The sequence below is a fragment of the Cygnus atratus genome, chromosome 2, assembly GCF_013377495.2.
Source record: "Cygnus atratus isolate AKBS03 ecotype Queensland, Australia chromosome 2, CAtr_DNAZoo_HiC_assembly, whole genome shotgun sequence".
In the NCBI taxonomy this organism is placed as follows: domain Eukaryota; kingdom Metazoa; phylum Chordata; class Aves; order Anseriformes; family Anatidae; genus Cygnus; species Cygnus atratus.
Window position 1 is genome coordinate 152,768,601 of NC_066363.1, and position 27,212 is coordinate 152,795,812.

Consider the following 27,212-nt stretch of genomic DNA (forward strand, 5'->3'; position numbering starts at 1 on the left):
AGTTTTCTCCAGAGAGGTCTAGACCTGCCACAAGCTGAGCAGCATGATGCCTGTGACCACAAGCTTTCTGTCTGTCTGAAGCGTGTGTTCCTCTGCTGTTGTCACCTAAGGGATGTGATCCCTCTGGTTGGCACTCCTAGAGCCCTCCTGGCAGAGCATGCATGGCTCAAAACATGACAAGGAAAATGTCTTTCCTTAAAGAGAGGAGGAAGAGGAGGAGTACCTTTTTTTTTTCTCACAAAAGTTCACATCAACATTCCCACAACCCAATTGTAACATGAGTCTTTCATCATATCTCCTCCTACTGGGATAGCTTTACTATTACATTTCTTGTTTCAAAGCACCCAATAACAATGAAGTTTGAATAACAGTAATGAAAGAAAGTATTAGTTGGAGAGGATGGACCAGGTGGCTAATGAGAGAGTTCTTGGAAGTAGCAGTAGGACTGGGGTCAGCTAGAAAAAAAAGATCCAAAGATACCCAAAGAATGTTGAGAAGTGAGCTTTACCCACAAATCAGAGTTAGACACCCAAATGCATCTTCTTGCAGGTTAGGAAGCCATTGCATGGGATTTAGGATTGGAAATGGAATTTCTAAATCTGCAGAAGAACTTGGGACTCTTCACTTTAATTTATTTGAAGTTTTGCTATTTTAAACTTTACTCTGGGAGTGAGGAATGATTTGTAAAAATGATTGTGGTGGTTTCCTTCATTATGGGGGGTGGAAGGGGAAAGTGTGTCATGAGAGTGAAGGTGGGACAATGCTTCATTGCAATGTTATGTGTCACAGGAGGTTCTAGGAGCTAATAGAAATACTGTGGGAAGAAGAATGACGTGTGGACAGAGAAAAACACCTTTGATTTGATTACAATAAAAAATTTATTTTGATTCATATCATACTGAAAATTTAAATAAATAAAATGTCAAAGAATGATTGAGTGAGACTCCACACCATCGCAGAAAACAAACCAAACCAAAACAACAAAAAGTGATTATCATAATCAATCATGTAGTCAAAGAAAAATAGGAAGAAAATCTGTTCATGGGAAAAAAAAAGTGCTCAAGAAATTTGGCTTTGGTTAAAAACACAACAGACACTCAAGGAGTGCTCCAGAGACTTCAGGGGTGGCAAACACAGTTCAAAAGTTTGAAGCTTTGACATGTTGCTAAATGTTTTCCTTTGTTGCTTTTTCAAGCAAAATAGAACAACAAAGTTTATAGCAGGAAGACAGACAGTCTTCAACACTGGCAGTGGGAGTGAATTCTTCCTCCAGCATCATCTTTTGGTACCTCCTTATTCTGAAGGCATTTGAATCATCAGCAGTCAGTCACCTAAAGGACTCTAGGAACAGTTCCTTGGAAATGTGATGGTGCAGACTACCCCTCATCCTAGAGCTAGAAAGGTCCACCCTCTGCTGTCCTCCTGCTCTGAAAAAATGGACATCAGTGTTACACAGTTACTACTTGCTGTTGGCAAGAAAAATGGAAATTGCAGCTTGTCCCACGATGAAGACACTAAATCTATCCAGAATAGTATGAGCCAAGATGTTTTGCATGTGCTGTCAGAGGCAGAATATCCAGGGAAAAACTGGAAATTTAATTTGGACAGCAACAGGAAACTTTCAAAACAACACACTCTAGAAGATAACTGATTTTTATAACATTTTCCTTGATCGCAAGCTGCCACCTGTAACAAAAAATCAACAGGAAATGGGTATCAAAACGCCATGAGTGTTCTTCCACATCTTTCTAAAAATGACTGAAATAGCAATGAAATGTTCCTGTTACTGGCATCCATCTATAAGAAAAGAAATTAAAATATTTGAAGCTCATGATGCAAAAAAGTATCTCCAAAATCCAGTCACAGGGTGAAGATACTGTTGGATTCTTCCCTGGAAATTTTTTCCTCTTAAAGTTGCTTTCCTTGAGTCATATTAGCATGACATCTTGCTAGAAACATATTGAGTAGCAACAATTTAAACAGTGGGAATGCTTAAAAGAAACAAACAAACATGGTTCAGGTAGAAATGTTACTTTTTTTTTTTTTTTTTTTTTTTTACAAAGGGCTTTTAGAAGACAGTAAGCCCGTTGAATTTGCTCCACCTGTGGCATGCAGGTGGGTAGTTCTGATGGCCACCGTGCTGGGAAAGGGCTTCTTGACATGAACTGGTTTCGTCATGAAGATTTGAAAATGCCGCTCTTTCCATATTGCTAAACTGAAGGATTACATGTGTACATCAAAGAGAGTTCAGTTCCTCACACAGACATTTGGCATCCTTGGCTCTTTTTATGCTCTGAGTCCAATAATATTCGTGTGGGTAAAGCAGTCCATTTGGTCAAACAGGTATATTCCAGCTGATTGCATCATTCTGCCACGAATTGCTGTCTTGGAGGGGAGCTCACTATTAACAACTGGACAACAGGACAAATCTTGGACTGAAGCATACTACTGGTTGAAGGGCTAGGCTTTCACTGAGCTCACATCAAAATACCCATCTGCTTGGACATGACGTCCCAACTGGTGCATGAAAGACGGGTCATTTAGATGATGGTTTGTAAATTACCACAAACCCCAATCACCGTAATCCGTTAAAAATGAAATATGCCATTTTTTTTCCCAGGCCTGATCTAAAGTCCCTTGAAGTCTGTGGCAAGAACTCTGGCTTCACCAGAGCTGAAAATTGGTCAATAATCCATGAATCCTATTTTCACAATATTGGGAAGCAAAAACCACTGTTTCACACTCTTCACTACCTGAATTTTGTTCTTCATTTCATAATTTCTCTCCCTCGAGGATTAAATATATCGATTCCAGCAAAATCTGTGGATGTAAAATCTCCACTGTCACTTCCCTTCTCTCACTGCCCTGAAGTACTGACAATAATACACTCATTCTTCCAGAGCTGTGCACAGCTTAAAGGCTTACACTGTAGGCTAAGCTTGCGTAGATTGTGTCTTCATAGATGCTGCTACTGTGCAAAAGATTCATCACTATTGCATCACTATCTTATATTTCAACCCATGATATTTCTTCCATTTCAAATAGAGACACTGTAAAGAGATAACACTTTCTAAATTCGTAAAAAAATAAGAGGAAAAGTTTCCTTGGAACATTTGGATATTTTCCCATAAAAAAAAAGGTAAAAGCTACCTTCAAAAATTAGCCTTGTTTGTGTTTGCTCAAATACAATATAGGAGCTGTTATTCTTAGTTTTGACTACAAAAGTATACCATATGGAGGCTACACTTTGGTTAATCCCCCTCTCCCCCCTTATAAAAAAAAATAAAAATAAAATAGTTTAGGGTTTGTCACCTTTAAAAAAAATCACATCTGTTGCACAACTATAAAAGGCACATGTAAACGACTGAAAGAAAAAATAGTCCACTTTCCAACCTTAAACTGATTAAATAAAAATAAGCATTCTGGAGTAATTTTGACCAAAAAATAAAAAATGAAAAGCTATATATAACCAAACAAGACAAGAAGTGGCTAAAAAGGCCTTTTTTTCTTTTTTTTTCTTTTTCTTTTTTTTTTTTTTTTTCTGGAATTTTCAGTATTTTTTTTTCTCTTATTATGGCTGTGTAGGAAGCAATAACAAACAATACATGATCACAGGTGATTTGATCCATATTTTCTGGATGCCATCAATGCAGAATGAGGCAATGGTAGAAATAGTTACTACTCCAGGCAACTTCATCGCATTTTTGCTTAATAGGGCATGAAACCAGAAGTAACAGAGGAAACCAAGGAGATGGTTCAAAAAGAAGATTAACAGCAGAAGTGAATTAATTTCTTTGAGGTAATCCTTACTGTGATGTTCAGAGCTACCCTAGTGGGTGTCAAATCCCAGAAGACGTTTTCACTGTTCTTCAAGGATTTCCTGCTTTACTCAAGGAAGGAATGGGCACACAAACAGCAGTCCGTGTGCCCAGGTTTCTCCTAATTGCAACAGGCAGGTCTTTCATCAGTAATTCAGGAACGAAGTCGTAGAGCCTAAGCAGTGATTCAGCATGTCATCTATTCCCACAACTGACTGGTAGTTCCCAGCTATCTGTAGATAGGAAATCAAGTGCAGCGTGGAAGCTGGTCCTTGGCCGAGCTCCCTGCAGTCAGCATTGCAGCAGCGAGACGCTCCGGATCCACCACAGATTCACACTTTCAAACCCAGCTGGCATCCAGATCATCTTCACTGAGCTTTGTTCTGCTGCATGTTGGAAATTGCAGCCCCTACTTGTCCCTGTGGCCAGGGTCATCTGCCCTTGAAAAATTTTATTTTTTCAATGGAGGCAAGAGTCAAAGTTATATTGAACTCAAAATCCCCGTCATGGACACCTGTCTGCCGGAAAGCCCCAGCTAAAGCGTTGTTTTCCCAGTAGTGATGCCAGTGTCCTTTGCTGTCTGCTCCAAAACCGTACACATTCACCTAGGAAGTAAGAGAGAACTACTGTTATGGTCTGGAAAGGAATTGGTCTTCATCTAAAATGGTGAAAATTTTCTCTTGGTTGTCAGTACATCTATAGGCAGTACCACTTGAGGACCCTAGTGCTGTACGAAGTTATTCTACTGCCTGACATGATACAATCAGAGAATAATGGCCCAAGGAACATCATGATGAAGGAACAACACACCCTAAGCTATGCTGAGACCACCACCACACCTGTAGCCAGACAGAAGAGGAAATTTCCACCCATGACTTTTTGTTTAGTAATATGGAAAACACATTCCTGTTCCTAAGCATGATGTTTGACCTCAGGAGGTCAGTGACCTAGGTTGGGAATCTCCTCTTTATCAGATTAAGGCCACAAAGAGTAGAAAAATCTTTGGTTTTGTTCCTAGACTTCCAAATAATGACCTATGTCAAGCCCTGTTTAGATACTTCATTTTATGGCACGCGCAGTTACTTCCATGAGATCAGAGGCAGACAGGAATCGTGTTCTTCATGTGTGTGTACTCCTACAGCCTCTCCACTCCCAACTGCTCATTTACCAATGGCTATGCCTGTCTCCTCTGGTGATAAATTCAAAACTTCGTGGTTTACTTTTATTTAAACTGGGTGTGGCAATAGGGCTGGCTTTGAATGGATCACAGAACCCCCTAACCTACGCAACTCCTGGACCCACCCAATTACGAGCTGTCTTTAAATTATTTCTGATGATGTCAAAGGCTTGCTCCTTGCCTGCTCGACAGAAGCCAGGCTCCACCCAAGCTCCCCATCCTATCTGCCTTGACTACGGTACAGTTTCTGCCAGTGTCATGAGGAGTATTTCTGTTGGCATACTTGCATCATCCTCTCCAAGCAACACAGGCCAGGGAGACAAAAGCGCTTTTTTAACAGCAGAGCTGTGTCCAGACCAGGAATTTTGCCAGCATTGTGATTTTTCTCCCCCATCCTAACAAGCCCATGCTTGAGGTATTTTGTAGAGCTGAAATGGCCTTACACTAACTAGCTAAGTCTCTGATCTCCTAGGTGCACCGCACATTACCCTAGCGAGGGAATTTCTTCAAGTAACTCCTGCAACAGAGGCATTTACCATAACCTACTGTATAAACCTACAAGCTTGGGAACAGAGAAGGGTTTGAAAATAAATCATTTGTATTCTCCAAACTGACTATTTCAAGAGCTGGTAAACAAAGTTGTTCAGGTGGGATTATGTTTAAGATTTAGATATCCAAATGGAGGTGCTTGAGCATCCACTACAGTCAGTGGAGATCCAGACTGCACAGTCCTTGAGCTCAGTGAGCAGTGCTGCTCCCCAAATGCCTTGCCAAGTGGTTGGAATTAGCCTCTGGACTCCACTGACCACATAGGTAAGACCTCATTGTAGTTGCTCAAACATAAGAGCCATTTGAGATGCCCTTGGGTAGTCAAGACATCTGCTGAAGGTGAGCAGATGTCACACAGGACCAAGGGACTCTCACTCTCCTGGAGTGACAGCTGGAGGTAGAGGGCATGCCCAGGGCAATGCCAATGCCTCTAGGAGCCTAGTCAGAGAGAATATACTCTGGGCTTCCTCTGATGAGATGGGCACAGAGACAACTAATGCAGACATAGATACAGTCCATATTTAGATGTCTTTTAATTCCAAATGGACTTCCATTCTTTATGTTTAATTAAATTTCTCTGAAACACATCCTAAACCCTACTACTCACAGACATTAAAAAAATCGGTCACTGTCACTTGAGCGTATCTGAATGTTACTGAGGACTCTGCATCTGTCTGAAGAAATGAATGGGAGAGAAGATGGCAAATAAAGGCTGAGTGGCCAGGGCATGTTCCCGGCACCTCAGTGTGCATCAGTGTCCCAGCATCCTCATTTGATACCCATATATCCAAACATAGCCAGACTTTACCTCGTCACATACGTGGAGTGCAAATATTACAGAAAGAAGGCCTGTGGAAGGGTATCTCCCATGATTCTGGAGCCAGTTTTCATAGACATATTTCATAAAAGATGGATTGTAAACCAGGATCTAGGAAAAATTGAAGAGATGGATTCATTAGTAAAACACCCTAGGAAAAAAAAAAAAACAAAAAAAAACTGTAGCTTTTCATCCCTAAAGGACACCGTGGGAGGGCAGTGGAGAAGAAAGGCATGATAGGTATTCCCTGAGGTCAAGTGAAAAGGAACTATACAGTCCTGTAGTTAAAATACATTCAATAATATTTACTATGTGCAATTACGGAGAACTTCCTCAGACTCAACACCCCACCTGATCACGCTACCGTAAATCTAAGTGATTCATCCTGAAAACAATGGGTATGAGATTGTGCAAGCGAGAAGGAAATTAGGCATCCAGCCCTCCCCTTAGCACCCTGCTGGTAGCATAGGTGAGCTTTGGGGAGTCTGAGGCCTGAGCAAGGGAAATGTACGATGTCATGCTGGATTTAGGGAGGAAATGTACAAGGAACTGAATCTTCTGCACAGTATGCCAACCACGTCCTGGCCTCTCTAGATTTCCCGGTCTAAGGAAACCCGGAGGTCAGGTATAAACTATCAGGAACCCTATCAGGGTGAGTCATCTACATTTCTCCTATTTCTCAAAAGGCTATTTTTTGTTATTTTTTGATTTGATTTATTTATTTTTAAGCAAGACGTACATCACATTTGGTTATCTCCTGGGGAAACTATGGGGACTTCTAATGGAAACAGCACTTAAGATCAGACATGACTGAACAGTGAATCCAAGGACTGGTGGGAGCCCTTGGTTTCAACCCTCTTTTCTGAATCAGGCAGAGAGGCTTTTCCCTCCATGCTGTGTTCGTAATTAGAGTGACGGTGTTTCAGTGCTATCTGGTTAGCTGCAGGGATTTTTCTTTTACAGAGTCAGAGGTTAATTGCTGATATTTTATCTGTGTGTAATCGCTTCTCACGGGGTGTTTTGCATTGCACTGTGAGGGAGGAAATACAAGATTCTTGTCTCCCTGCTTGGGAAGCCGTTGCATACCTCCAGCCATACCCCAGGCTGGTGCTATGCAGTTGTGACATCGGTTTAACAACCTGCCATAGCATATCTCACAAGGGTTTTTCAGAGGTTAATGTGTCCATCACCACAGGTAGGGATGAGCTGAGTGATTATTTAGTACCCCACAGAGGCCCACGATTGAAGCACAGGGATATAAACTGCTACTGGTTTAAGGTCTCAGCTGAAGCCTTTGGCAAAACCTGGCCTGCTGAATGAAGAATGTGCTTCAATCTGTGATTTTAATGCTCTTGGACTGACATCATACTGTACCAGCCCTTGAGACATTAGGAGCCTGAGCTCCTCTGAAAATAACCCTTTTCAAAAGCTGAGAGAATGAGACCTTCGTTTTGCTGGAAGGTCCGTGGAAGATGAAACACCTTTAACCTCTCCCTACACAGCCTGCCTTGGTTATGTTATAACATGCAGCTACAACAACAAAAGACTTTGCATGGTGGCTAGATGTCCAACATGGGAATGGCCATCCTGCTCTGTCTCCAGCAGTAGGATATGCCTATTAAACCACAGCATACTCGGGAAATGAGTCAGGATGCCGCATGAGATAGAGCCTCTTCTGACTGCCGTAGGGTGGGCACCGGGTTTGTCCATCTTTCTTCGGCTTTCTCAGGAAAGTGATGTTCACTGACTGATTGCCCTCTATACACCCATGCTGTGAAGTAAAAGGGGTCAAAAGGATTTCTTTAGCCTTGAGGCAAGTGGCATGGCAGAGATTACATCCACATTACTCAGTTCTGTCCCTGTGAAAAACATGGAATGTTCCCTTGTTTCTGCAGTCCTCCAAATTTTGCTTGAACATTGCCTGGAGGAGTATTAATGCACCTGGGACAAAACCAGCCTGGACATGGCCTGAACCCAGTCTCCAGGCTTGCTTAATCATACACAGACATTTATTACAGCTGTGGCCTGTGGTCCTTCCCCAAGAGCCACTGATACTATCATCATGAGTTCTTCACTGACTGGAAAACTCTTGACTTTATTTGTTCAGAGTTCACTTAGTTCCTTATTGCAAGGAACTTACCCAGGAATAAGAAGCATCCTTGGTGATCAAATAGTCAAATCATTTTTAAAAAGCAGCAAAGGTTTTCCACAGCTCAGAGTGTCCTTACATCTAAAAGACTGCAATGGGAGGGAGCAGAACAATTGCTGTGGAGAGTGAGCACCACTCACCAGTGGAGCGCCTTAAATCTCCCTGAGCAGTACCAGAGGAAGCAATGCAACCTTCAAAACTGTGGTTACACAATGACAAAGTCATAAGAACAGTTTCCTCCCGACCTCAATTATTTAGTGAATGACCAATGCCCTGAACGGCACATAGGAGCTCAACCTTTAGCCTTGTAAAGGGTGTGCATTTTGAGTGCAGTTTTTATGATGTCAAGGAATTCCTTGGATTCTTGCAGTCTCCCACAGAGGCAAAAGATCTACACTGCATCAGCAGAACAAATTAACAGACCAGCATTGCTCACCTTTTCTTTTTTGACTTTGATTTTCCGTGGAACTGGAACATACGTGCTGTTAAAAGAAAAAAAAATGACCAAGATTAGTAAAAGCCCAACATATATTAATATATATTATTATATATATATATTTATATTTTTATGTATTCTCAAAGAAAGAAAGAATATTCTTCAGGTATAGTAATAAATTCAAATGATTTGAAAGTAATAAATACATTAAGTAGTTGGAAAACGGGGCTGCAAGTAAGTAATACAGCATGAAAAAACTGAGCTCTCACTGAAGCAGAGTTTATAGGAAGATATTACATCTTTTAATTTTCAAGGTACTTATTGACAGTAGAACATCAAAGATTTAGTTGAATATATACTGTACAGCCATGAAGCCCACGACTTCCAATTCTTGGACCATCACTGTTGCAGCTTTTGCATGTTGATGACCGGAACGGCTTTCATTTAATTTTATGGCAGAAAAACCTTTTCCCACCAGGGGGAGACTTTTCCTCTCCTAATACTTATAACTACCACATGATTTTTCAGAATAGGTGGTAGCAGAGTTCCTCGTTTCTGTGGTTATGTGCAACTCGGGCATCCCAGTACACATCCCCTCGCCAGTAAGCTATTCCCTGCCTGCCCAGAGGGATGAGGAAGGCTGCCAGCAGTTCCTAGCATAAAACTTCCAGGTCATACCTTATGACTGGGTTGAAATCATGAGTCATGCCTTGAAATAAGAAAGTCTTTAGTTCCTTGTGTCCCATGAACAGCGCATGCTGACACCACACAGCTCATCATGAGTGCTGTAAAAAATTCTCCTTGAGGCTGTTTCAAGTAGGAAAATTCTGGTGAACTGGTCTTGTAACTGGCCTTTATCTCAAAATATACCCTGCATACTTTTTGAGCAGATTGTAGCCCTTCCTTTAGTCTGATCTAAATGTGTGATTTTTATGTGTGATTTTTGGTAATAACAAGGATCTTATTGGTGAGGTTTTATGCCTCTTTGAACCATCTATCATCAGCACTTTGAAACATTAGCCCAGGTCTTCCCAAACCAATGGTGACCTAGCAATGTCCTCATTTCCTTAGGTACTTCACGTGTGCTGCCTGCCCTGGGCTGGTTGTGGTGGGAAAGGTGATAAGAGGGTCCCAGTCCCCGCAGACGTGATACGGGACATGTCAGGTTTGGCAGTGCTAATGGACAAAGGGACATCCATGCAGACTTCTCAGTCTGCCCTCAGCAAATCTCATGCTTGCCTTCAGCTTCCCATGCCTGACTTTGGTTAGCAAAGTCAGTAGAGGCAGATTTGGTGATCACATGTCCTTTTTTAAGGTTAAGAAGACAGAAGGGGCTTCCTTGCTGGCAAAATCTCCTCATTATTATATAAGCAAATAGTCTGTTGTTTTTTTTCTAGAAAGGTGATATAGAGGAAATAAGGAGGGCATATTTCACAGACATATAGCCAGGTGCAAAAGAAGCATTCATGACAATATTTGCAGACAGCTCTAATCCAGCCGTGAGACTACTGTAACTCTTGTCAGATGGTAAATTAGTCATGTCAATCATGGGATTTTTATTTTTTTTTTCAGAAGCAATGCTTAAGTCCTGCTGTAACTTAGCTGCAGAACTACATACAACTGCATTGCGTAGGCATGCTACTTAAAGCCAAATGCAGACCTTTGCTGTTAAGGTCATGTAAAATTTGGGCTGCCGAGCAGGCAGAAGGTCATTATCTCTTAGAGACTGGATCAGACTTACAGACCCACTCTGAAATGGGACATCCATCAATCAAGTGGGAGAAGTCTGAGAGAGTCATTCAGCTATCAATTGTATCTAATATTAAGGATATCTGCTGTTTGGCTTTTCTTTCGGAGAGTGAAAAAAAATTACATGAATTAATACTGCTGTAAGGCAAATAAGATAAATCACAGATTTTGAGTCTTAGGAAATTATTATTTCATTTGAATAGAATACAGAAAATCAAACATTGTATAGAAGTCTAATAAATAGGAATGCTTTTCTTTCTATACGAGTGCACTTAGGTTGCAGTTAACCCGACCTCAGCTGACACTATGCAGCCTCTTCACGAGAGCTGATGGCCATGCAAGTGAGTGTAAGGTGGTGAATATTTCTTCTCTTCTAAAATAAGTTTCAAATGGGTTTTATTTTTATTTGATCCTTTCTCTCTTTCACCAATGTACAGTCAGTAGTTTCCTTATACACTGTATCTGACATTGTGTTTAATGGGTCCTCATAGGTTTCTACCATTAGTCTAAAATTATGTTTAATGCATTGTTATGATTTGTGTGTTTATGATTGTCTTGTTTTATTACCCCAGCATATTCCAGCTTATTAATTATGCAATTTCCCCCAAAATCTTAAAACAGTGGTATTTCTTCCATGTGGTGAATACACACTGATTTATACCAGATGCTTACCAAGCCCATGTATACAATCTAATTATAAATCTATATCCTGCAACTTATTAAGCAAAGATATTTTTCCGTTCATGTGCAATTTCTAATTATTCCTGTGACTGCCTTGTAGGCAACCAGTTATATCTTCCAGCCAGGCTAAGGCTCACTCAACTTTACCACTGCAACCCACTTGCTGTGACCTCTGAAGCACAGTGAATGGCTTTGCAGTTTGGGCACAGAGCAGTGACAATGATGGAAACATGAGTGGGTGACGGTGGCAGCAACTGGCCCTGTGCAGGCTTCCTGGCACAGACACGGATTTTACAAAGATGCAGCAAGGGGCTTCACTGAAGGGCTGCTGCTGGCAGCTGGGGGCCTTCCCTCAATTCCAATAGCACTTGGATCCAGGCTTAAGGGCAGAGCTTCTCAACCTTTTTTATCAATAAAGCTTATGAAAGAAAAAAGAAACCCTAAGCTTTGCAAAAAAGGTCAGTGATATTTTTTAGCTGATTTTCCAAGTGGGCTGATTTTTCTGAGTTATGAGTGTGTTCAGAGGATGGATTTATTTTTTTTGTGACAACTTATGATTGGACATATTAAGTGCTGGTGAAAAAAAAATGTTACAAATTAAGAGAATGTTAAGAAGTGAAGAAAATCTAAAATCAATTTGCAAAGAAGAAAAATTTAAAAAAGAAGAATTAAGACTCCATTTGCTGTCCCATCAAAAAGCTTTTTTTAAAAGGAGGTCTAATCCTCAGTCAATAGGGACATATTTTTGCAAGGTTTTCATCTTCTGAGACTCTGAAATTGGGAAAAAAGTTGAAATGTCTTGAAATACTTTTCTCTGGAATAACATAATCTGCTCTGCTCTGTCTATGTGTAGCAATCCCACACGGTTGTGGCTTTACAGCCAGCAGATAACCTCATACACAGTACAAATGTCATACATTTCATTCTCTGAATTAGGAAAAGCCATCTTATAGTGGGAAAGAGCATCTGCTAGGAGGCGTTCAGAAGAAACATATGCTTTGTTCGTATTTCAAATTCTGGTGCAGCCAAAATATATATTAAGCAGAACAGCATTTCATTCTGAAAGTACTCATAAAGAATAGAGAATAAATACCAGTGTGGCACATTATTGCCAGGCAAAACATGCTAATTTAAGGCTAGGGCACACAGGTGGCAAAGGAAAGAAGGGTGCCTCCTCTGCACAGCTGTCAGTCACCATGTGCCGCAGTCCTGAGACACCTTCATACTGGCACAGCAGAGATATTGCCCTTCTGTTGTGGTGAGGTTTAGCAGAAATTCATGGTTTTTAGCTGGGTTTTCAGAGGCAAATGCAGGGATCGAGGTCTAAATGGGAAAAGGAGAAGGAAAAAGCCAGCGGAGGACACTCAGTGTCACTCTCTGCCCTCCATCTACAGGGCCAAGCCACACCGACCTCAAATACTCCCTTCCACTTCACCACCATTCCCCATTGCAGGTCCTTGGACCAAACAGCGGAGATTTGCCTTTTCCTCACTTGGAACAATTGTTTGTTTGTTTGTTTTCCCTGAAGGCCCATCCTGGGGGTGTCTGTGATCACACTGGGGCACTGAAGTCCAGCACACTAACACAGCCTGCTGTGGTGGGAAAAGGCAGGCCGGGACGAGCCATTTCCAGAGCTCCCTCTGCTCTGGGCCCTACGGCCCTGAGTCACACACAGGAGGAAATGTTGCTTTTCCCAGGAAGGGTGGAGGCAGGATTGTTTCTCCTCTATTGAAAACACTGGAAAAGATCCAGATGGTTTGGGTGACAGCCGATAAGTACAGTCAAGCCTTCATTTTCCATCTCTCTCTGCCGCAACCTATCCTGAAGGCCCCCTCAGCCCCGCAATTAGCCCCAGATCTGATCCTAACACATCCCTCAAGCACTGTTCCCCCCTGTACGTCTGAACTCTGATATGGGTTTGTGCCAGAGCACCTGGACTGGAGATCATTTCCCACCAGGAAATTAAAATCACACCAGGCAGACAGCTCGAACCGCGGCTTTGCTCTCCGAAGCAGGCCGGAGGGAAGGGGCGAGAGGCCGAGCTGGAGAGGAGGAACTGAAAGGCTCTGAGGGGGCTCTCCAGCCTGAGAACGAGTCTCAGAGTAATGCCTCCCTTTTGTTCCCCATGTCCTGTGAGTAAAATAGTGCTCTGGCATGGAGCTAGCTCTCTGATAGATGGGCATAGCTCTGTTCAAATAAATGCTTCAAGTCTTGAGCGTTCAGGGCCTTCCTGGGAAGACTGGGGAGAAGTAGGTGTCTTTTGACTGCAAAAGATGCATCAAGCTCCTGATAGACCTGCCCTGGAGGAAGCTCTGGATGGATGTCTTAGTGCCATGCTTCTGCTCATGAGCGAACTGAGCATCCCTCTCTGTCTCTTTGTCCTCTTCTGCAAGCGGGTAATGTGTATTGGAGGACCGTTTGGCCACCAAAGTATCACAGGTGGAATAATCTGGATGTCTAAGAACACGCTGAATGAATAACCCGTCCTATGCCTGATTCTGCAGGTGGCTTTCTGCTGGGTACCTCTGGGTATGGGCATGCTGGCAACACCCACTTTACTCCCAAGGGACCAGAGAGGGGATGGATGAGCAGAAACCCAAAATGAAGTACAGAACCCCAAAGCCCAGGAGGCTGATGCTCAAACTGGCTGTCTCCAGAAGCAAAAGCTGTCCCATTCATTTCTCTGAGATCGCTGTGTGAGGCCAAGGATCTTCACTTCAAAGACTGCACCATAACACTACACTTTTCCTAGAAATGAAGTGTTCAGGACTAACCCCTGCTCTTAGAGGGGTTGTAAAGCTCCTCTAGACTTCATCAGTGGGGATTTGCCTAGAGTGGGCTTTCCTCTCCAACAGCAATATGAGGTGGGGGGCTCCCACCCTTTTAGCCCATCCACTTGAGGCTGCTCTTACTCACAAGTTGATAGTGCCTGTGGTGAGCGCGGTGACAATCCAGCGCAGGTCCAGGGTTTTGAAGGGGATCAGGATCATGCTCACGTTTTCTGCCAGCTCTTTGTAGCTCTCAGGGTAAACAAAGTGGTGAGTGGTCTTGCTCCCGACATCTGACTCGTAGCCAACGGTAGGTGCACGGTTCATTCTGCAGCCCAAAAATAAGAAGCAAGAGAGTGAGAAAGTGGGACAGGAATTAGGTAGGTACAAACGTGTGATTTTTCCTCACATCGCTTGTTTGAGGTGGCAGAAATATTTTCCCAAGGCTGTATGCTGTATGCAGGCTCATCAGGGTGTAGTGGTCCTCAAGTGGGCTGAAATGACCATCACCCATAGTGGGTAAATTAAAAGTAAAAAAAAGCTAGGCTTTAGTGTGCAATTGGGTATGTCTGCAAAGCAAGTGTCTCCCTGAGCACGTCCCTGAGTTCTCTTTACAGTCAGCAGAAAGCTAGTTAATAGAGCAGGGAGCCCATCAGGACACATCTCCTCTCACCCTCATGCTGCAGCCTCCAGTAGGTGAGAAAAATATTGCCCTGAAGTCCATCAACTTGACTTCTTGCAGTTTCATTCCCCCCATCTGTACAAGTGTACTTGAATGTCTAGGGTGCAGGTAACAAACCACGTTATGTGTGACGAGAAGCAGAAAATATTCCTTATGTTTTTTTCCAGAAGAAAGCACCAAATCCACAGTGACAAATGCAGGATTTTCTGCTGACACTTTATTTCCTCAAACTTTACTTTGTAGTACCCCACAGCTTTGACACATCCATTTTGGTAATAAGGAGCACTCGAAAATCAGCTTCAAAGCCTGACAATATGTGCTTTAGACCCAGTATGGAGTCCTGCCCAGGGCCCACCAAGGCTCAGTCAAAGCAAGCTGAGCAAACAGGGCTACTTTATGTTGGATCTATAAGGCAATAGGGAACAGAGGGGGGTTTCTGAACTCAGGACTGCAGAAATACCTCTGTGCTTGCGTTTGCTCCTGAAAGCAACTCTGGGGCACACGTGAGCACTTCCCATCCTGATGCATTAGCTCACTACTGGCAGAGATTGACATGGTTTCGTGGTGCAGCATAATGCAGATTAGACAACCCCAACGTGTGACTGACCTTGCATGTCTCCATGGTGCAACACCAGGAGAAACACTCAAGTTGGCTCTGAGAAAAATAGGTTTTTTCTGAAGCTCATGGGAGTCTCCTGGATTCTCCTGCAGAGACATTAGCTCAGCTCCTGGCAGAAGCACAAGGAGGGCAAGGAAGGGATGTAGGTGATGAGATGATGATCAGCATCATCCATTGCTGGACAACAGACTGCTGTGGTCACTGCTAACAGGGAGGTAAAGTCACTTCAGCAAGTTAATGCCAGGCTGTGTTATTGCAGTGCTCCCCCAGGTGAATTAGTTAAGTTTCTTCTAACTCCCTCGAAAGGGAGCTGTTAGCATAGGTAGAACATCTTGCTGGCCTGTGTGGACTTATTGAGTTGGTCTCTTCCCTGCCAGCTTCAGGGATCCTCACTGCACGGTGTAGAGATACTCTAACAAAGCATGGAAATTCCTACATCTTTATCTTGAGATTACTCAACCTGAAATATAAGATCCAGGGCTTGCTTTCTGTCAAGTCAAAGCCAAGGGTGGCATCTTGGTTATGGTACACAGCCTGCCCTGGGGTCTGTGTCCCTTCCCCACCATCTGCAGCAAGGGCTGGCCATGCGGCACGGCAGAAGGCAGTGATCACACACAGTCTCAGCAGGAAGGACTGGGATTTCCCTTTGTCATGAAAACAGACAGTTAAACAAATAAAAGTGGCCTGGAACATGGTGTTTGGAAGGAAAGGTATCACCTCACACTCGCTGGCTCTTTCCCATGCTTGGCTGTATTGCCAGAGCACCTGCAAGTGAATTATTGGGTCACCAGAGCTTTTGTTTGTTGGATTAGCACACTGACGGGTTACCTTCTCTGCACAAATTTCCATGATAAATCCTAAAACCTTGGGACATCTATTCATATCTGGCTTGAGATTGATAAACTGGAAATCAGAGACTGGCAGGTTAAGTTCCAAATCACAGAGAGTTTCTCCCTTGCAGGGGATGCACAGCTATGGGAAGGGTGAAAACTCAGAGCAGAAACACATATCTGAATTTGAATAGTAACTCCTTAGTTACTATTCAAAAAAATCCCCCCTTGTCAGGTTTTCCTGCCTGAATCTGAAAATGTAGGCCAGGCAAGATGAGAAAGTCCATGCAGGAACAGGGCAATCTCCATAGCAAGGGACGTAGAGTTAAGTACAGATGCATCTCTGCCGCCCCACACTTAAAACCTGCAGGATTAATGATTCTTTGCTCCCCTTCAAGTATCTGAAGATTTGGTTGGCTGACTGCTTTTGGGGAGGTACTTATTGCTGAGGGCAAGGCATTCAACTGAAGCAAGCTACTCCTGAAATGATTCATCATGCACATTTAGGTACCCAAAGCACATCAAAACCCAAGTGGCCTAAGGTGGTCTAACAATTCAAATAAAGCTAATCTTCTGTTGATTCACTTTCAGTTTCAGCACACAACTTCCTGCTAAAGATTATGTTGTTTCTAAGGGCATAATCTCACATATTTTCAGTAGTAGTCCTTGCATTCCAGACCCTCTGACCTGCCTGCATTGCTCCCCAAATTGTTCTGCACTGGCAACTGCAGTGTAAAGATGGAGAATGTGTTGGACCACTGTGGTTTAAGAGTTTCTCTGACAGCTTGGCAAGGTCAACTTAGTTGACCCAGATACCTTGGTTGCCCTCTGGGCAGTCATCTCTACCTACCTAGTGTCCCGTTGTATTTCAGTGGGAAAAAATAGCCAAGTATTGGCTAACAAGTAGCTCTAGCCATCCAGTTGTCTTCTCCCTGCTTGTCAACTGACTTTGGCCTTCCCACCTTACCATTGCTTAAGAGTGAACCAGTGCAAAAAGGTCAAATCTGACGCAGTCAGCTATGTGTGCAGAAGATCACTCGTGAGCACTAGCTGCAGAGATAATGTTTATCCAAAATTATAGCTTTTTCATTTTTATTTTTTTTAATCACAAGCAATTCTGAACAGTGCAGAGTAAGCTACAGTATCAACACCTACTTAAACCCAAGAGAGGTCATATTTTTCTTCCAGGCTAAAACATGAGGCCATATCTCCAACGCATTCAGGGGCATAAAATATAGCTTAGATTGGACCTAAGAAGCAGATTTCACTAGCTAGCCCCTGAAACGTTGCTTGCTAATTTATCCTGAAAAACACCCGTAAATCTCAAACAGCAGAGACACCTGGAGCTGAGGTGGTGCCCACTTACCTGAGCACAAAGTCATGGGAGTCAATCTCTTGGCCATACTGAGACTGCCGAAGGTTCCCAGAGTTGCCCACGACAGCACACCGTCTGCACGTTAAAGTACCTCGCTCCTGCAGCGGGTCCCCATCCGCAGGAATGATCCCAAACAGTTCCTTGAGAGTGTCATTAATATTCTTTGGAGATTTCTCTCCTTGCAGTTTCTGTTGGGGAGAAAAATCACTCCAGGTTACCAATATAGCTGAGCAAGACATAGTTTCAAATGTCGTCTCAAAGACTGATCTTGCTCGTGTTCCTGCAAACGTTGTCTCCTGGGGTGTATGTTACATGGCTTCAGACTGGGAACGAAAGTATGAATTAAAAATATGGAAAATCCTGTCCCATTAACTTTTTTAACCTGTTTTTCCTTTTCTCTTCCTCCTCCTCTGTTTGCCTCACCTCCTCAGTTTCTACCTAGCCACAGATCATACATTCTCCTCAAAGTTGACCCTAGCAGAATAAATGTCCTTCTGGTGTCTAGAAGCTTTGTCCCACCTTGGGCCAGATATCTTCTGTTAAGACACGTATAAGATTTCTTTTAACCCTCCTAAGAAGGACAAAACAGTCTAAGGGAACCTGATGGAGCACAGAAATAGGGCTGAGCCAGTTGGGGTAGCCATGGACACCCTTCCCACAAATTTTGGCATTTGACAGAAGTGGGAGTGTGAGATCTCACTTCTGCTGTTCCGGACTGTGAAGGAACCAGCCACTAGTGCAATAGGAAACTGTGGTAAAGTTAAGTTAGCTTTGACAGCTGGAGATGTAAAACCATCTAAAAAAATCCTCCAGGATGAAGAAAACCACCCCGGACCTTGGTCATTGTGCCTGTTGCCATGGAGGGAAACTCTTTTGTAGCAGCTCTGTGGTGCATGGTGGAAACAAAGGCTGGATGGTGAAGGTGCGGGCAAGCTGCAGGGCAGGTGATGGTGAGACACTCCCTTTCTGGGAATCTGCTCTCTGAGGGCAACTGAAAATGTTGGGGGTGCTGGCAGGCTCACATGAAGCATTGCCCACACTCATGGTGCTGCTTGCTTGCAAAGAGAAGGAAAAGTTCCCAAAAGGAGAATGGCTCCAAAGAGAGCATCTCCCGAAAGGCTCTGCACTTGCTCTGTAAGCCCAGGGCAAGGAGTGACAGGGATGGAGGGAGGAAAAATGCTTTTTCCCATGACTGCCAGCTACAACCTGGGGTAATTTGGCTTTAGTTTCTGATGTATTTCTCTCACCTGCACCAGGAATTGTTTAATTTGCCATCCTATCTCTATCGCACACAAATATATACAGACCTGTAAATTTCGTTTGGTCAGCTAAATTCTGTTATCTTTGCAGACCTACGTCAAGAAACCTTATTTGCACTGAACGGAACAACAGGTCCGTGGAGCTCAGAGCTACAGGACAACACTGGGGTCAAGGGCTGAGAACAAAGAACCCAAAGAAATGTTACCTACAAGAACTTAACCTTCCTGCTAACCCTTCCTAAAATATACACTCATGTATAGACTGCATAAGGTGGTCTACTGTTAAAAGTAGTCAGCACAAAACTCTTGCTGGGCTGAAGTTATTAAGCAGCCGTTATTATCTCAGCTTGTTTTTCCTCTGATGTAGCTGAAGCTGAGCACTGGAAGAGACAAGATAAAGGGCTTGGGTTACCACAGCTCTGAGTCCATTGGGCAGCTCTGATTAGTGACATGAGTCACGGCATCACCAAAATAGTCACTGCCTTCTTCCAGATACAATAATAACAAGCACAGCTCACCCCCTTACTTCGTGCCATTCCTTCAACTTACTCTGAGGGCAGCCCAGAAGAAAAGCCAAGTCAAGCAATCAATGGTTGTACATAAATAAAAAAGGTAATGAGGATGCCCAGACAAGCACTGTCATTATTACGACATATTCGGAGTATTCGGTGGATGGCTCAATTGTTTAATTGCAAAGGATTGTTTTCTCCTAAATTTACATGTGTGATGCTACAAACACATGTTCACGTATCTACACTTGTGTGTTCTGCATGAATCCAGTCTAACCTATATTCAAAATTACTCAATATAAGAAAAAACACTTAATAGTAGCCTAATCCTGCAGCCTTCAAAATAAACAGAGGTGTTTCATAGATATCACAGAGAGCAGCATCAGGTGTGTAATGCAGAAAACTCCAGCTTTTTCAGAAGGAGCTTGTTTTGAGTTATTTGTGTATACAAATGTGCACACACCATGTGCATACTCTCTCTCTCTGTAAAAGTTGATCTGACTTTAACTGTCTTTAAGAAATGAAACAGAAAACCATCAAACACGCTTCAAAACACTTTTAAGAACATAGTTATTCTGGGGAAAAAAAAGTATTCTTGAACTGATTTTACCTGACAAAATTCAGATGAAGAAGATCATTTTCAGAAAATCCTGAGCATCTGAGCTCTCTTTTTAAGTTAAATTGCCTTTTCAGCCAGAATGATAACATCAGTAAAGGAAAGGAACTGCAGTATTTACTTTTGTTTGATGCATGAAAACGATGTGGATCATTATCATGGATAGGCACCTCCATTTGCCCAGAACAGGGATCTCACTTTTCTTTCTGATATGCTGCTATCAATTTAGAGTAACTGTATTGCAACCAAATTAAAACATGGTCACCAACACCAGACCCTCAATTGTACAGAATTTCTCCAACAGAGATTAGTACTGACATCAGAGATTCCATCAAAGACCTTAAATAGGATGAGGATTTTGTGCTGAACATCCATACAGTAAGACACCAGTCTCTAACTTATTAAAAGTGCTGTTTTCATTTCCGCAGTGATTATCTGATTGGACTATATTTTTCAAGCCTAATCTTCAATCAGAACTGATAAGTCTTTGACTTTTCAGCAGTATGGAGCAGAACAGGCAATAAAGATGTTTAACTCCAAGACAGATCTCTTTATAAACTTCAGACGTAATGTGCAGCCAGTTCCATATTGCACAATGTTTACTTGACTTCTTGAAGAAGTCCATTTTAATAACATTATAATTACAAGCCAATTATAGTTCACTTTCCCACACCAAATTTTTGCCCACTTTTTTTTTCTCTATTTTTTTTTAACAAGCTCCCAACAGTCCGGCATTTCCCATAAGTGAACAGCAGTGCAGAGTAAAAGTCTGTCTGTGTCACACAAGAAAAAGCCACATCAAGCCATGGCAGTGCAGAAGGCAGCACAGTGCCTGTTTGGTGCCACCTGGCTCTGCTGGGATGCCATTCTCCCTCCAAGTGGTGTAGATGTGTGCCAGGGACAGGCATATGGATACAGCTACTGGAAGCGGGCTTAAATACACCTAAATACCTGACCCCTGTGTCCTGGGTGAAGTGACTGTATTTCTCAGAAGTCTTTGCAATCAACAGTCATGTGCAATGGTGCAGTTTAAGCTCTTGCCCAAGTCCGAAAGGCATCTTAACCTGCCTTGTGCCCACATAAAATACCACTTAACACTTCAGCTCTAGTCCTCCAAAAATATTTGTCTGGCACCTGAGAGGCAGCTTTTCACCCTACATTGTTAAAAATAAAATACTGAGTCCAGGAGTCCAGATTGAGAAGTTTCCTAATTATTTTAACAGGGAAGATACACTCTTAGCTTTAAAACTCCCCACTTCACATCCAGAGGTTTTCCAGCTGGTTTTACATTTTCTTATAAAAAAAAAAAAAAAGCTTAAAGTTTACACAGTTCCTTCTTTAATCCATGAACAGCTTTCCGAAGAAAAGCTTGTTGCTCTTTCTCACGCCACACTGTGCACGCCTCCTTTAAGGATGACCACAAACCTTGGGATTTGTTGCTTTTATAAACTTCTCAGAAGGTTTCCCAAGGCTCTCCGGTACCATCACACCACCAGTGATTGCCAAGAAGCAATACCCAAAACTCAGCTAAGGGGATGCAAGGGGAGGATGTGAATTCAGCCAACGCTGCTCAGAGCTAATTGCTTGGAGCAGCGAGGAGGAAGCTAAAGTCAAGAGAGCCTGGAAGGAAAGCTCTCCCGGTGCCTGTACATCCTGCATCCATGGACAAGTTTGGCACTGTATTAGATACATCTTCAAGATCCCAATATATCAGCATGTAGAAAATATCCTGCTTAACCCATAATCATTGGTGCAGCCTGGGTGCAGATGGAAACGTGTCGAGCATGGACTGAGACACAACCTGCGTGGTGGGCAGGCGTAGGTGTGGGTCTGCCCTTCTGCAAGCACATGGCCAGGCAGCCTGGGGAAGCTGGTGTAGCAATACTGTTTTGTCATGGCTTCTCCGTTTTTTAACTGTTTTTAAAAGATAAATAGAGAATAAAACCCCATGAGAACCTCTTTTGCACAGCTACTAATTGCCTTGCTGCAGCAGTTTGGAGACATTAACACTCAGGAAGCGCTTCCCAGCTATAAAACATTGCACAAAGATTAATCCTAGCATGATCCTGGTGGGGTAAATGCAGGTAATCTCCATTTTGCAGACTGAAGGAGAGGTTTTTCATGACATTATTATTGTTACACTTAAGGTCCTGCAATTAGTATACATCAAAGACATTTAGGGGGAGAATACGGGGGCTTTTAAGTGTTTGGGTTGGCTTTGCGTAATGATTTGTGTCTGTCAGAAAACATGCATTTTCAAATACGAATGTAATGTGCATGTATTATGTAAATAAAACACACTTGCTTGAAGCCAAGCAGAATGACACCAGGTGGGACTGGGCATGTAGCAAGCACTGGGACTGAATTTGGCACTGCCTTCCGCAGGAAACACGCTGCCTTCGGGGTGCTGAGCCCTTGGTTTTGCATTTAAAGTATCACAGACAGCGTCCCAGTTTTAAAGAAGATTCCCTATGATCAAAGTACTTGGGAAAATTTTCTACAAAGAGCATTCAAAATGCATGAGTCAGGTGCCAAGTAGCTCCGATACTGTCTTAAAAATAAGTGCAGCTTCCACGACTTTCCCAGTGCATGTGTTGGGGATGCCCTTTTATTTGCTGTCTGGTGAGAAAAACTTTAAGCCATATATTATGTTGTGTTTTTTTTTTTTTTTTTCCTACAACCATAAGGCCTAAAAGCTAACATTTTCTTTTAGATATGCTAATCACACGTCCCCAAGAGCTTTCTTCAAAAAATAAAAATAAAAATCAAACCCCTCAAATATTATAACTCAAGATAAAAATTGTTGTAACGTGGTAGTTTATGAACAATGTGCTACAGATAAGATTGCCAGGGAACCCTGAGCCTGATTTTATTTTATTTACCGCAGCTTTAATCCATCAAGTTCCACAGAGTTGTTTGGGATTGAGAACAGCAGGTTCCCATCTCGTATTTTTTGTACTTTCTGACCACCAAAAACAATGCAGAAAACCACTCAGAATAAAACAAGAAAACTATAAATAAATGCTATGCCATGTTACAGCATATAATTTTTGTCCTGTCCCCTTATATACAGGTTACTAAATTCAGTGGAAGAGTCCACAGCATTTGTTTCATAGAACAACAATGGAAAACTTGAAGGGGAGCCAGCTCAGGGAGGTGGGAGAGAAAATAGAAAGAAATGCAGCACGTGACATGAGGTGCCGGCTTCCAAAACACTGAGACTCTCACAGTCCCTGAGGGACGCAATGAGTGAAGGCAGATGGACAGACCGAGAAACACAGGCAGAAGAGACAAAAAGAGGAGAGAAAGAGGAAAGACGGAAGGACGGATGGAAGGAAAGACAGAAGGAAGGAAGAAAGGAGATAATTTCTAACAAGCCAGTTACAATCTGCCATTTTAATTGCAGGTCACTTCCAATTCCACTTTAAGACACAAAAATCACAGAGCATCTGCAGGGGTATACCTAGGAGGAGAATTTGGGCCTCTGTTCGTAACCTGACTGAATTAATCAAGGTAGAGTTTATCAGCTGTGTAGATTTAAGCAAACAAAAAGCAGTAACAGCCCTGCCAAGAGTCCCCTTGTTTCTGTGAACACAGGCACAATCACGTAGATTTTTTTGACGTTCGAAGCACCACGAAGATTTCCCCCCAAAAGGCCATATCCCACCCAGCTGGCCATATATTCTCCAAATGCACCATGAATCAGCCAGGCAGGCATGCAAAGGGTTGCAAGCAAGTGAAACCACCCGGTCCTTTGGTCCCCAAAGTCACTTCATCTCAAATACCTGTCACTGGGCTCTGAAATCAGACATGGCTTTTCTAGAAGTGGAGGGATCCTGACGTTAAGGGACCACTTGGCTGAATAATTCCTATTCACAAATACAGCAAGAGGGTTAATGAGACGGGAGAGCAGACTGAGCTTGGTAGACCAAGTTCTCCAGCAAGGGCCCTGCGTGTATGTGGTCCATATTATGTGGGTCTTGCCATGACTCCAACGTCACAGCCTTATAATACATAGCCCCAGTCACCCTCATCTCAGTTACAGCATAACGAATCCATCACGCTGTCTGGAGTCAGTCCCACAAGCCAAAATGAAGCTTAAACAACAATTAGGATTTTCAGATCTCCTCATGCCTCATCTTTTGAGTACAAATGTAGTAAAAAATCACAAGTTACTGAGTTAGCAAAGCAAGCGGCAGTAAAACATGGCCACGAGCACTGTTTTAAGACTGACAGAAATCTCTGAACCACTTTGAGGAGGAGACTAAAAAAGAATGTCAAAAAGGGATGTACCTGGGAATTACCAGCTGTACAAATGACTCTGACTGTCTCAGAAAGGGTCACCCGGATTGGTTGCAATGAGGAGCTGAGGCCATGTCATGCCTTGGTTTACCCACAATGATCTGCTAGAGGAGACAGGGCTCTTTCACCATCTAATCTAGACGAGGGCAAGTATTTTCATTAGTGGCTAACTTACCATAAGCAATGCAGTTTTAGGGGGGCACCAAAATATTTCATGTGTTCTGGCTGAATTTTAGAAATCTTCTAAGATTTACTTTTCCCACCTAAGAAAAAGCTGCTTTGATTTTCTGTTCTGAAGTAGTGTATTCCCTTTGAACTTGAACCGAATTTAAAAAATGAATGAAAACGCTAAAAATAGGGTTAGACGGCCCTGAAAATTAATGGCAGCCTTTATATAGGGAAACAAACAAACAAACAAACAAACCGCTTTTGGCTGTCCTGAAGGTCTCTAATTTTTCATTTAGCTGAAAAAGAAAGAACCCTCCTCTCCAAAAATCTGTTTCAGGTTGAGCTGATGTTAGATATTTGTGGTTGTGTTTTTTTTTTCCAGTTTCACCACAAGAAGGAGAACCAGAAATTCAGACTTCTGTACTGAAAGTCCCATTTTTCTTCCTTTTTTAAAACTTTTTTTTTTTTTTTTTTTTAAGAGAGAATGCATTCAAAACTCAAACCTGTTTAAAATCAAATTGGGATCTGAGTGCCGAACTTGAGCTTGCCACCTTCCCTCTTCATGGCTCTGGCATAGCCCAGATGAGAAATGTGAGGACCTAAGGAAGGGCATGTGGGGGCAGCAAGGATAACCACAAGTGACTGAAAATAGCAGTCATGGCCAAAAGCCAGGTGAAAGGATGAAACAGCTGGAATATGTGAGGCTAATAGCAAAAAGGTGGATATTGTCCTAAAATTAGGATATTATTTAGTTAGACACTGGAGTTCACTAGCATCTTTTTTTCATGAGGAAATGCAAGAGCCGAGGGATTGTGAAGTGATAAATATCAGATCCAGCCCTGTTCCTGCAGCACCTGATGCCTCCTCTGAGACCTGAGTCCTCCCCATGTGAGCAAGAGTTCCTGCTGGAGGGGTGTCCCCAGGTCCCCAAACTCCACGTTAAAGGCTGTGGCACAGGAGCCCAAGTTGCATGTTCAAAGAAAGACATGTGAAACTATTTAAACTATTTAAACTATGTGAAACAAGGGGGAAAGCACCTCATAACGAAACCACGATTTTAGTGGGATGCTGCCGCCAGAACCTGTGCTTCAGCAGCTGGGCAGACGGGGCCAGCAAATTCATTTAATGCAACATCTTGTTTCAAGAAAGCATAAAAGGGGCTTCAATTAGGCAAAATATCAGGATGCTCCTTCTCCCCTTTCGTGCTTTTTTTGTGCTGCTGCCTCCCCGTGACCCACTGCCACCTGTGTGCTTTGCAGACCTGCTTTACGTCACTGCCCACAGCACAGCCCATGCTCGTACACAAGGAATGAATCACTTTCTGATTAATCCTGGTAATTATTTACATGTCTCACAGTCGGGAGAGCCCCAGGTGAATTACACACTTCCCAAGAAGTTTTCTTTGCTGCCTTGACAGATGGCAGAAGCCCTTTTTAACCACCTGAAGCACAATAATCCACGTTACGAATTCTATTTCTAAAAGGGAGGAGAAGGCAATGCCGTGATGTGCAAATCCCTACCTCTGCCAGGGATTTTTCCAACTTGGAGCTATCGAAGGTGCGCGATGAGTGCCTGCAAGCTAAACAACAGCAAGAACACCCACTCTGTCCCACCTCTGCCTGCCTCGTCAGCTGGGATTGCACACATTTTTGGCAGAAAAATGCTATCTTTGCTGTCTGCTCAGCATCGCTGGAAGCCTGGCACCGTACCCACCGTGCTGACACCAGGCCGCATCCAGGCCCGCACACGCGCACATGCCTTCCACTTACCAGCCACCACCTGTAGCTGTCTTCTGGGATCAAGGCATTTTGTGAGGTCAGGAAAGGTTGCATAGTTGAATTAAACCTCTGGTCAAACCAGAGGGAATGTCCCAGCTCTGAAATGCACGTGTTACAGCTGCACGGCCTCCTGGGGTACTTGATGAGTTTCCGGACGTGCTCGGAAAACTGCGTGATGATATGTTTAGGATCCCAGGTGTTCGTGGTCACCTGGTGCTTGTAGTTCAGCAGAAACGACGTTACGGTGATGAGCACGAAGGCCAATGTGAACACCTTCACGTTCCTCTTCCTTACGGTACCCATCCCTGTGTGCTGGCGGAGCACAAGGTGGGCCGAAGCTAAGGCAACAGGGATGGGGCGCTGGTGACACAGCCAGTCACCGCCTGGGGCTCAGGATGGACACACCGATACCTCCGTCCATGGCGGGGGGAAGCTTGGTTTCCCCCAAATAGGCTGAAAAAAGGCAAAGTTGGGTATTTCCCTTCCCCTTTTCACAGTGCTGGCAAGTCTCTCCCACTGAGGCTTCAGCGAAGACAGATCCTTGTCCTTCCACGTTCCGGAAGATTTAGAGAGGAGCAATGTCAGCATGAAAATTTAGCTTTTCTGTGTGGGAGCGAGCCATAAATAAAAGGAACCAAATCACAGAAAGCAGAGGACGGCTCTTCTTTTCTCTTTCATTGAAGTTAGTTCACCAAGGATCAGACCAGTCGGGGACGTCCGTTCCAGCAGAGAGACGTACTTTGATGTCCATTTAAGCCACAGAGAGCAGTTTGCAGCCTGCAGACACACACACACACGTAAAAAGAAAGAAAAATAAATGTCAGAAAGCCATCGCTCCCAACCTAGTTTCTGTGCTTTCCGCTGCCCATCCCAAAACTTCTGAGCCCTGGACGCAGGGCTGGCAGTGACTTCTGCTGCCCTGTTTGCATA

At 43.2% G+C, this 27,212-nt stretch overlaps 1 protein-coding gene across 5 annotated transcripts in view; it reads right to left on the bottom strand.

The window, feature by feature from the left end:
• Window positions 1–854: 854 nt before the first annotated feature.
• ST3GAL1 (ST3 beta-galactoside alpha-2,3-sialyltransferase 1) overlaps window positions 855–27,212 on the bottom strand; it is a 76,299-nt gene continuing 49,941 nt past the window's right edge. For all 5 annotated transcript variants that reach the window (XM_035561671.2, XM_050708467.1, XM_035561673.2 and 2 more), the window contains 6 exons: window positions 26,274–27,059; window positions 17,642–17,838; window positions 14,293–14,472; window positions 8,947–8,992; window positions 6,353–6,472; window positions 855–4,423 (listed from right to left, as the gene is read on the bottom strand). In XM_035561671.2, the coding sequence (XP_035417564.1) occupies window positions 4,250–4,423; window positions 6,353–6,472; window positions 8,947–8,992; window positions 14,293–14,472; window positions 17,642–17,838; window positions 26,274–26,585 (1,029 nt within the window). In that variant the 5' untranslated portion in view covers window positions 26,586–27,059 and the 3' untranslated portion in view covers window positions 855–4,249. The remainder of the gene's footprint in view (window positions 4,424–6,352; window positions 6,473–8,946; window positions 8,993–14,292; window positions 14,473–17,641; window positions 17,839–26,273; window positions 27,060–27,212) is intronic.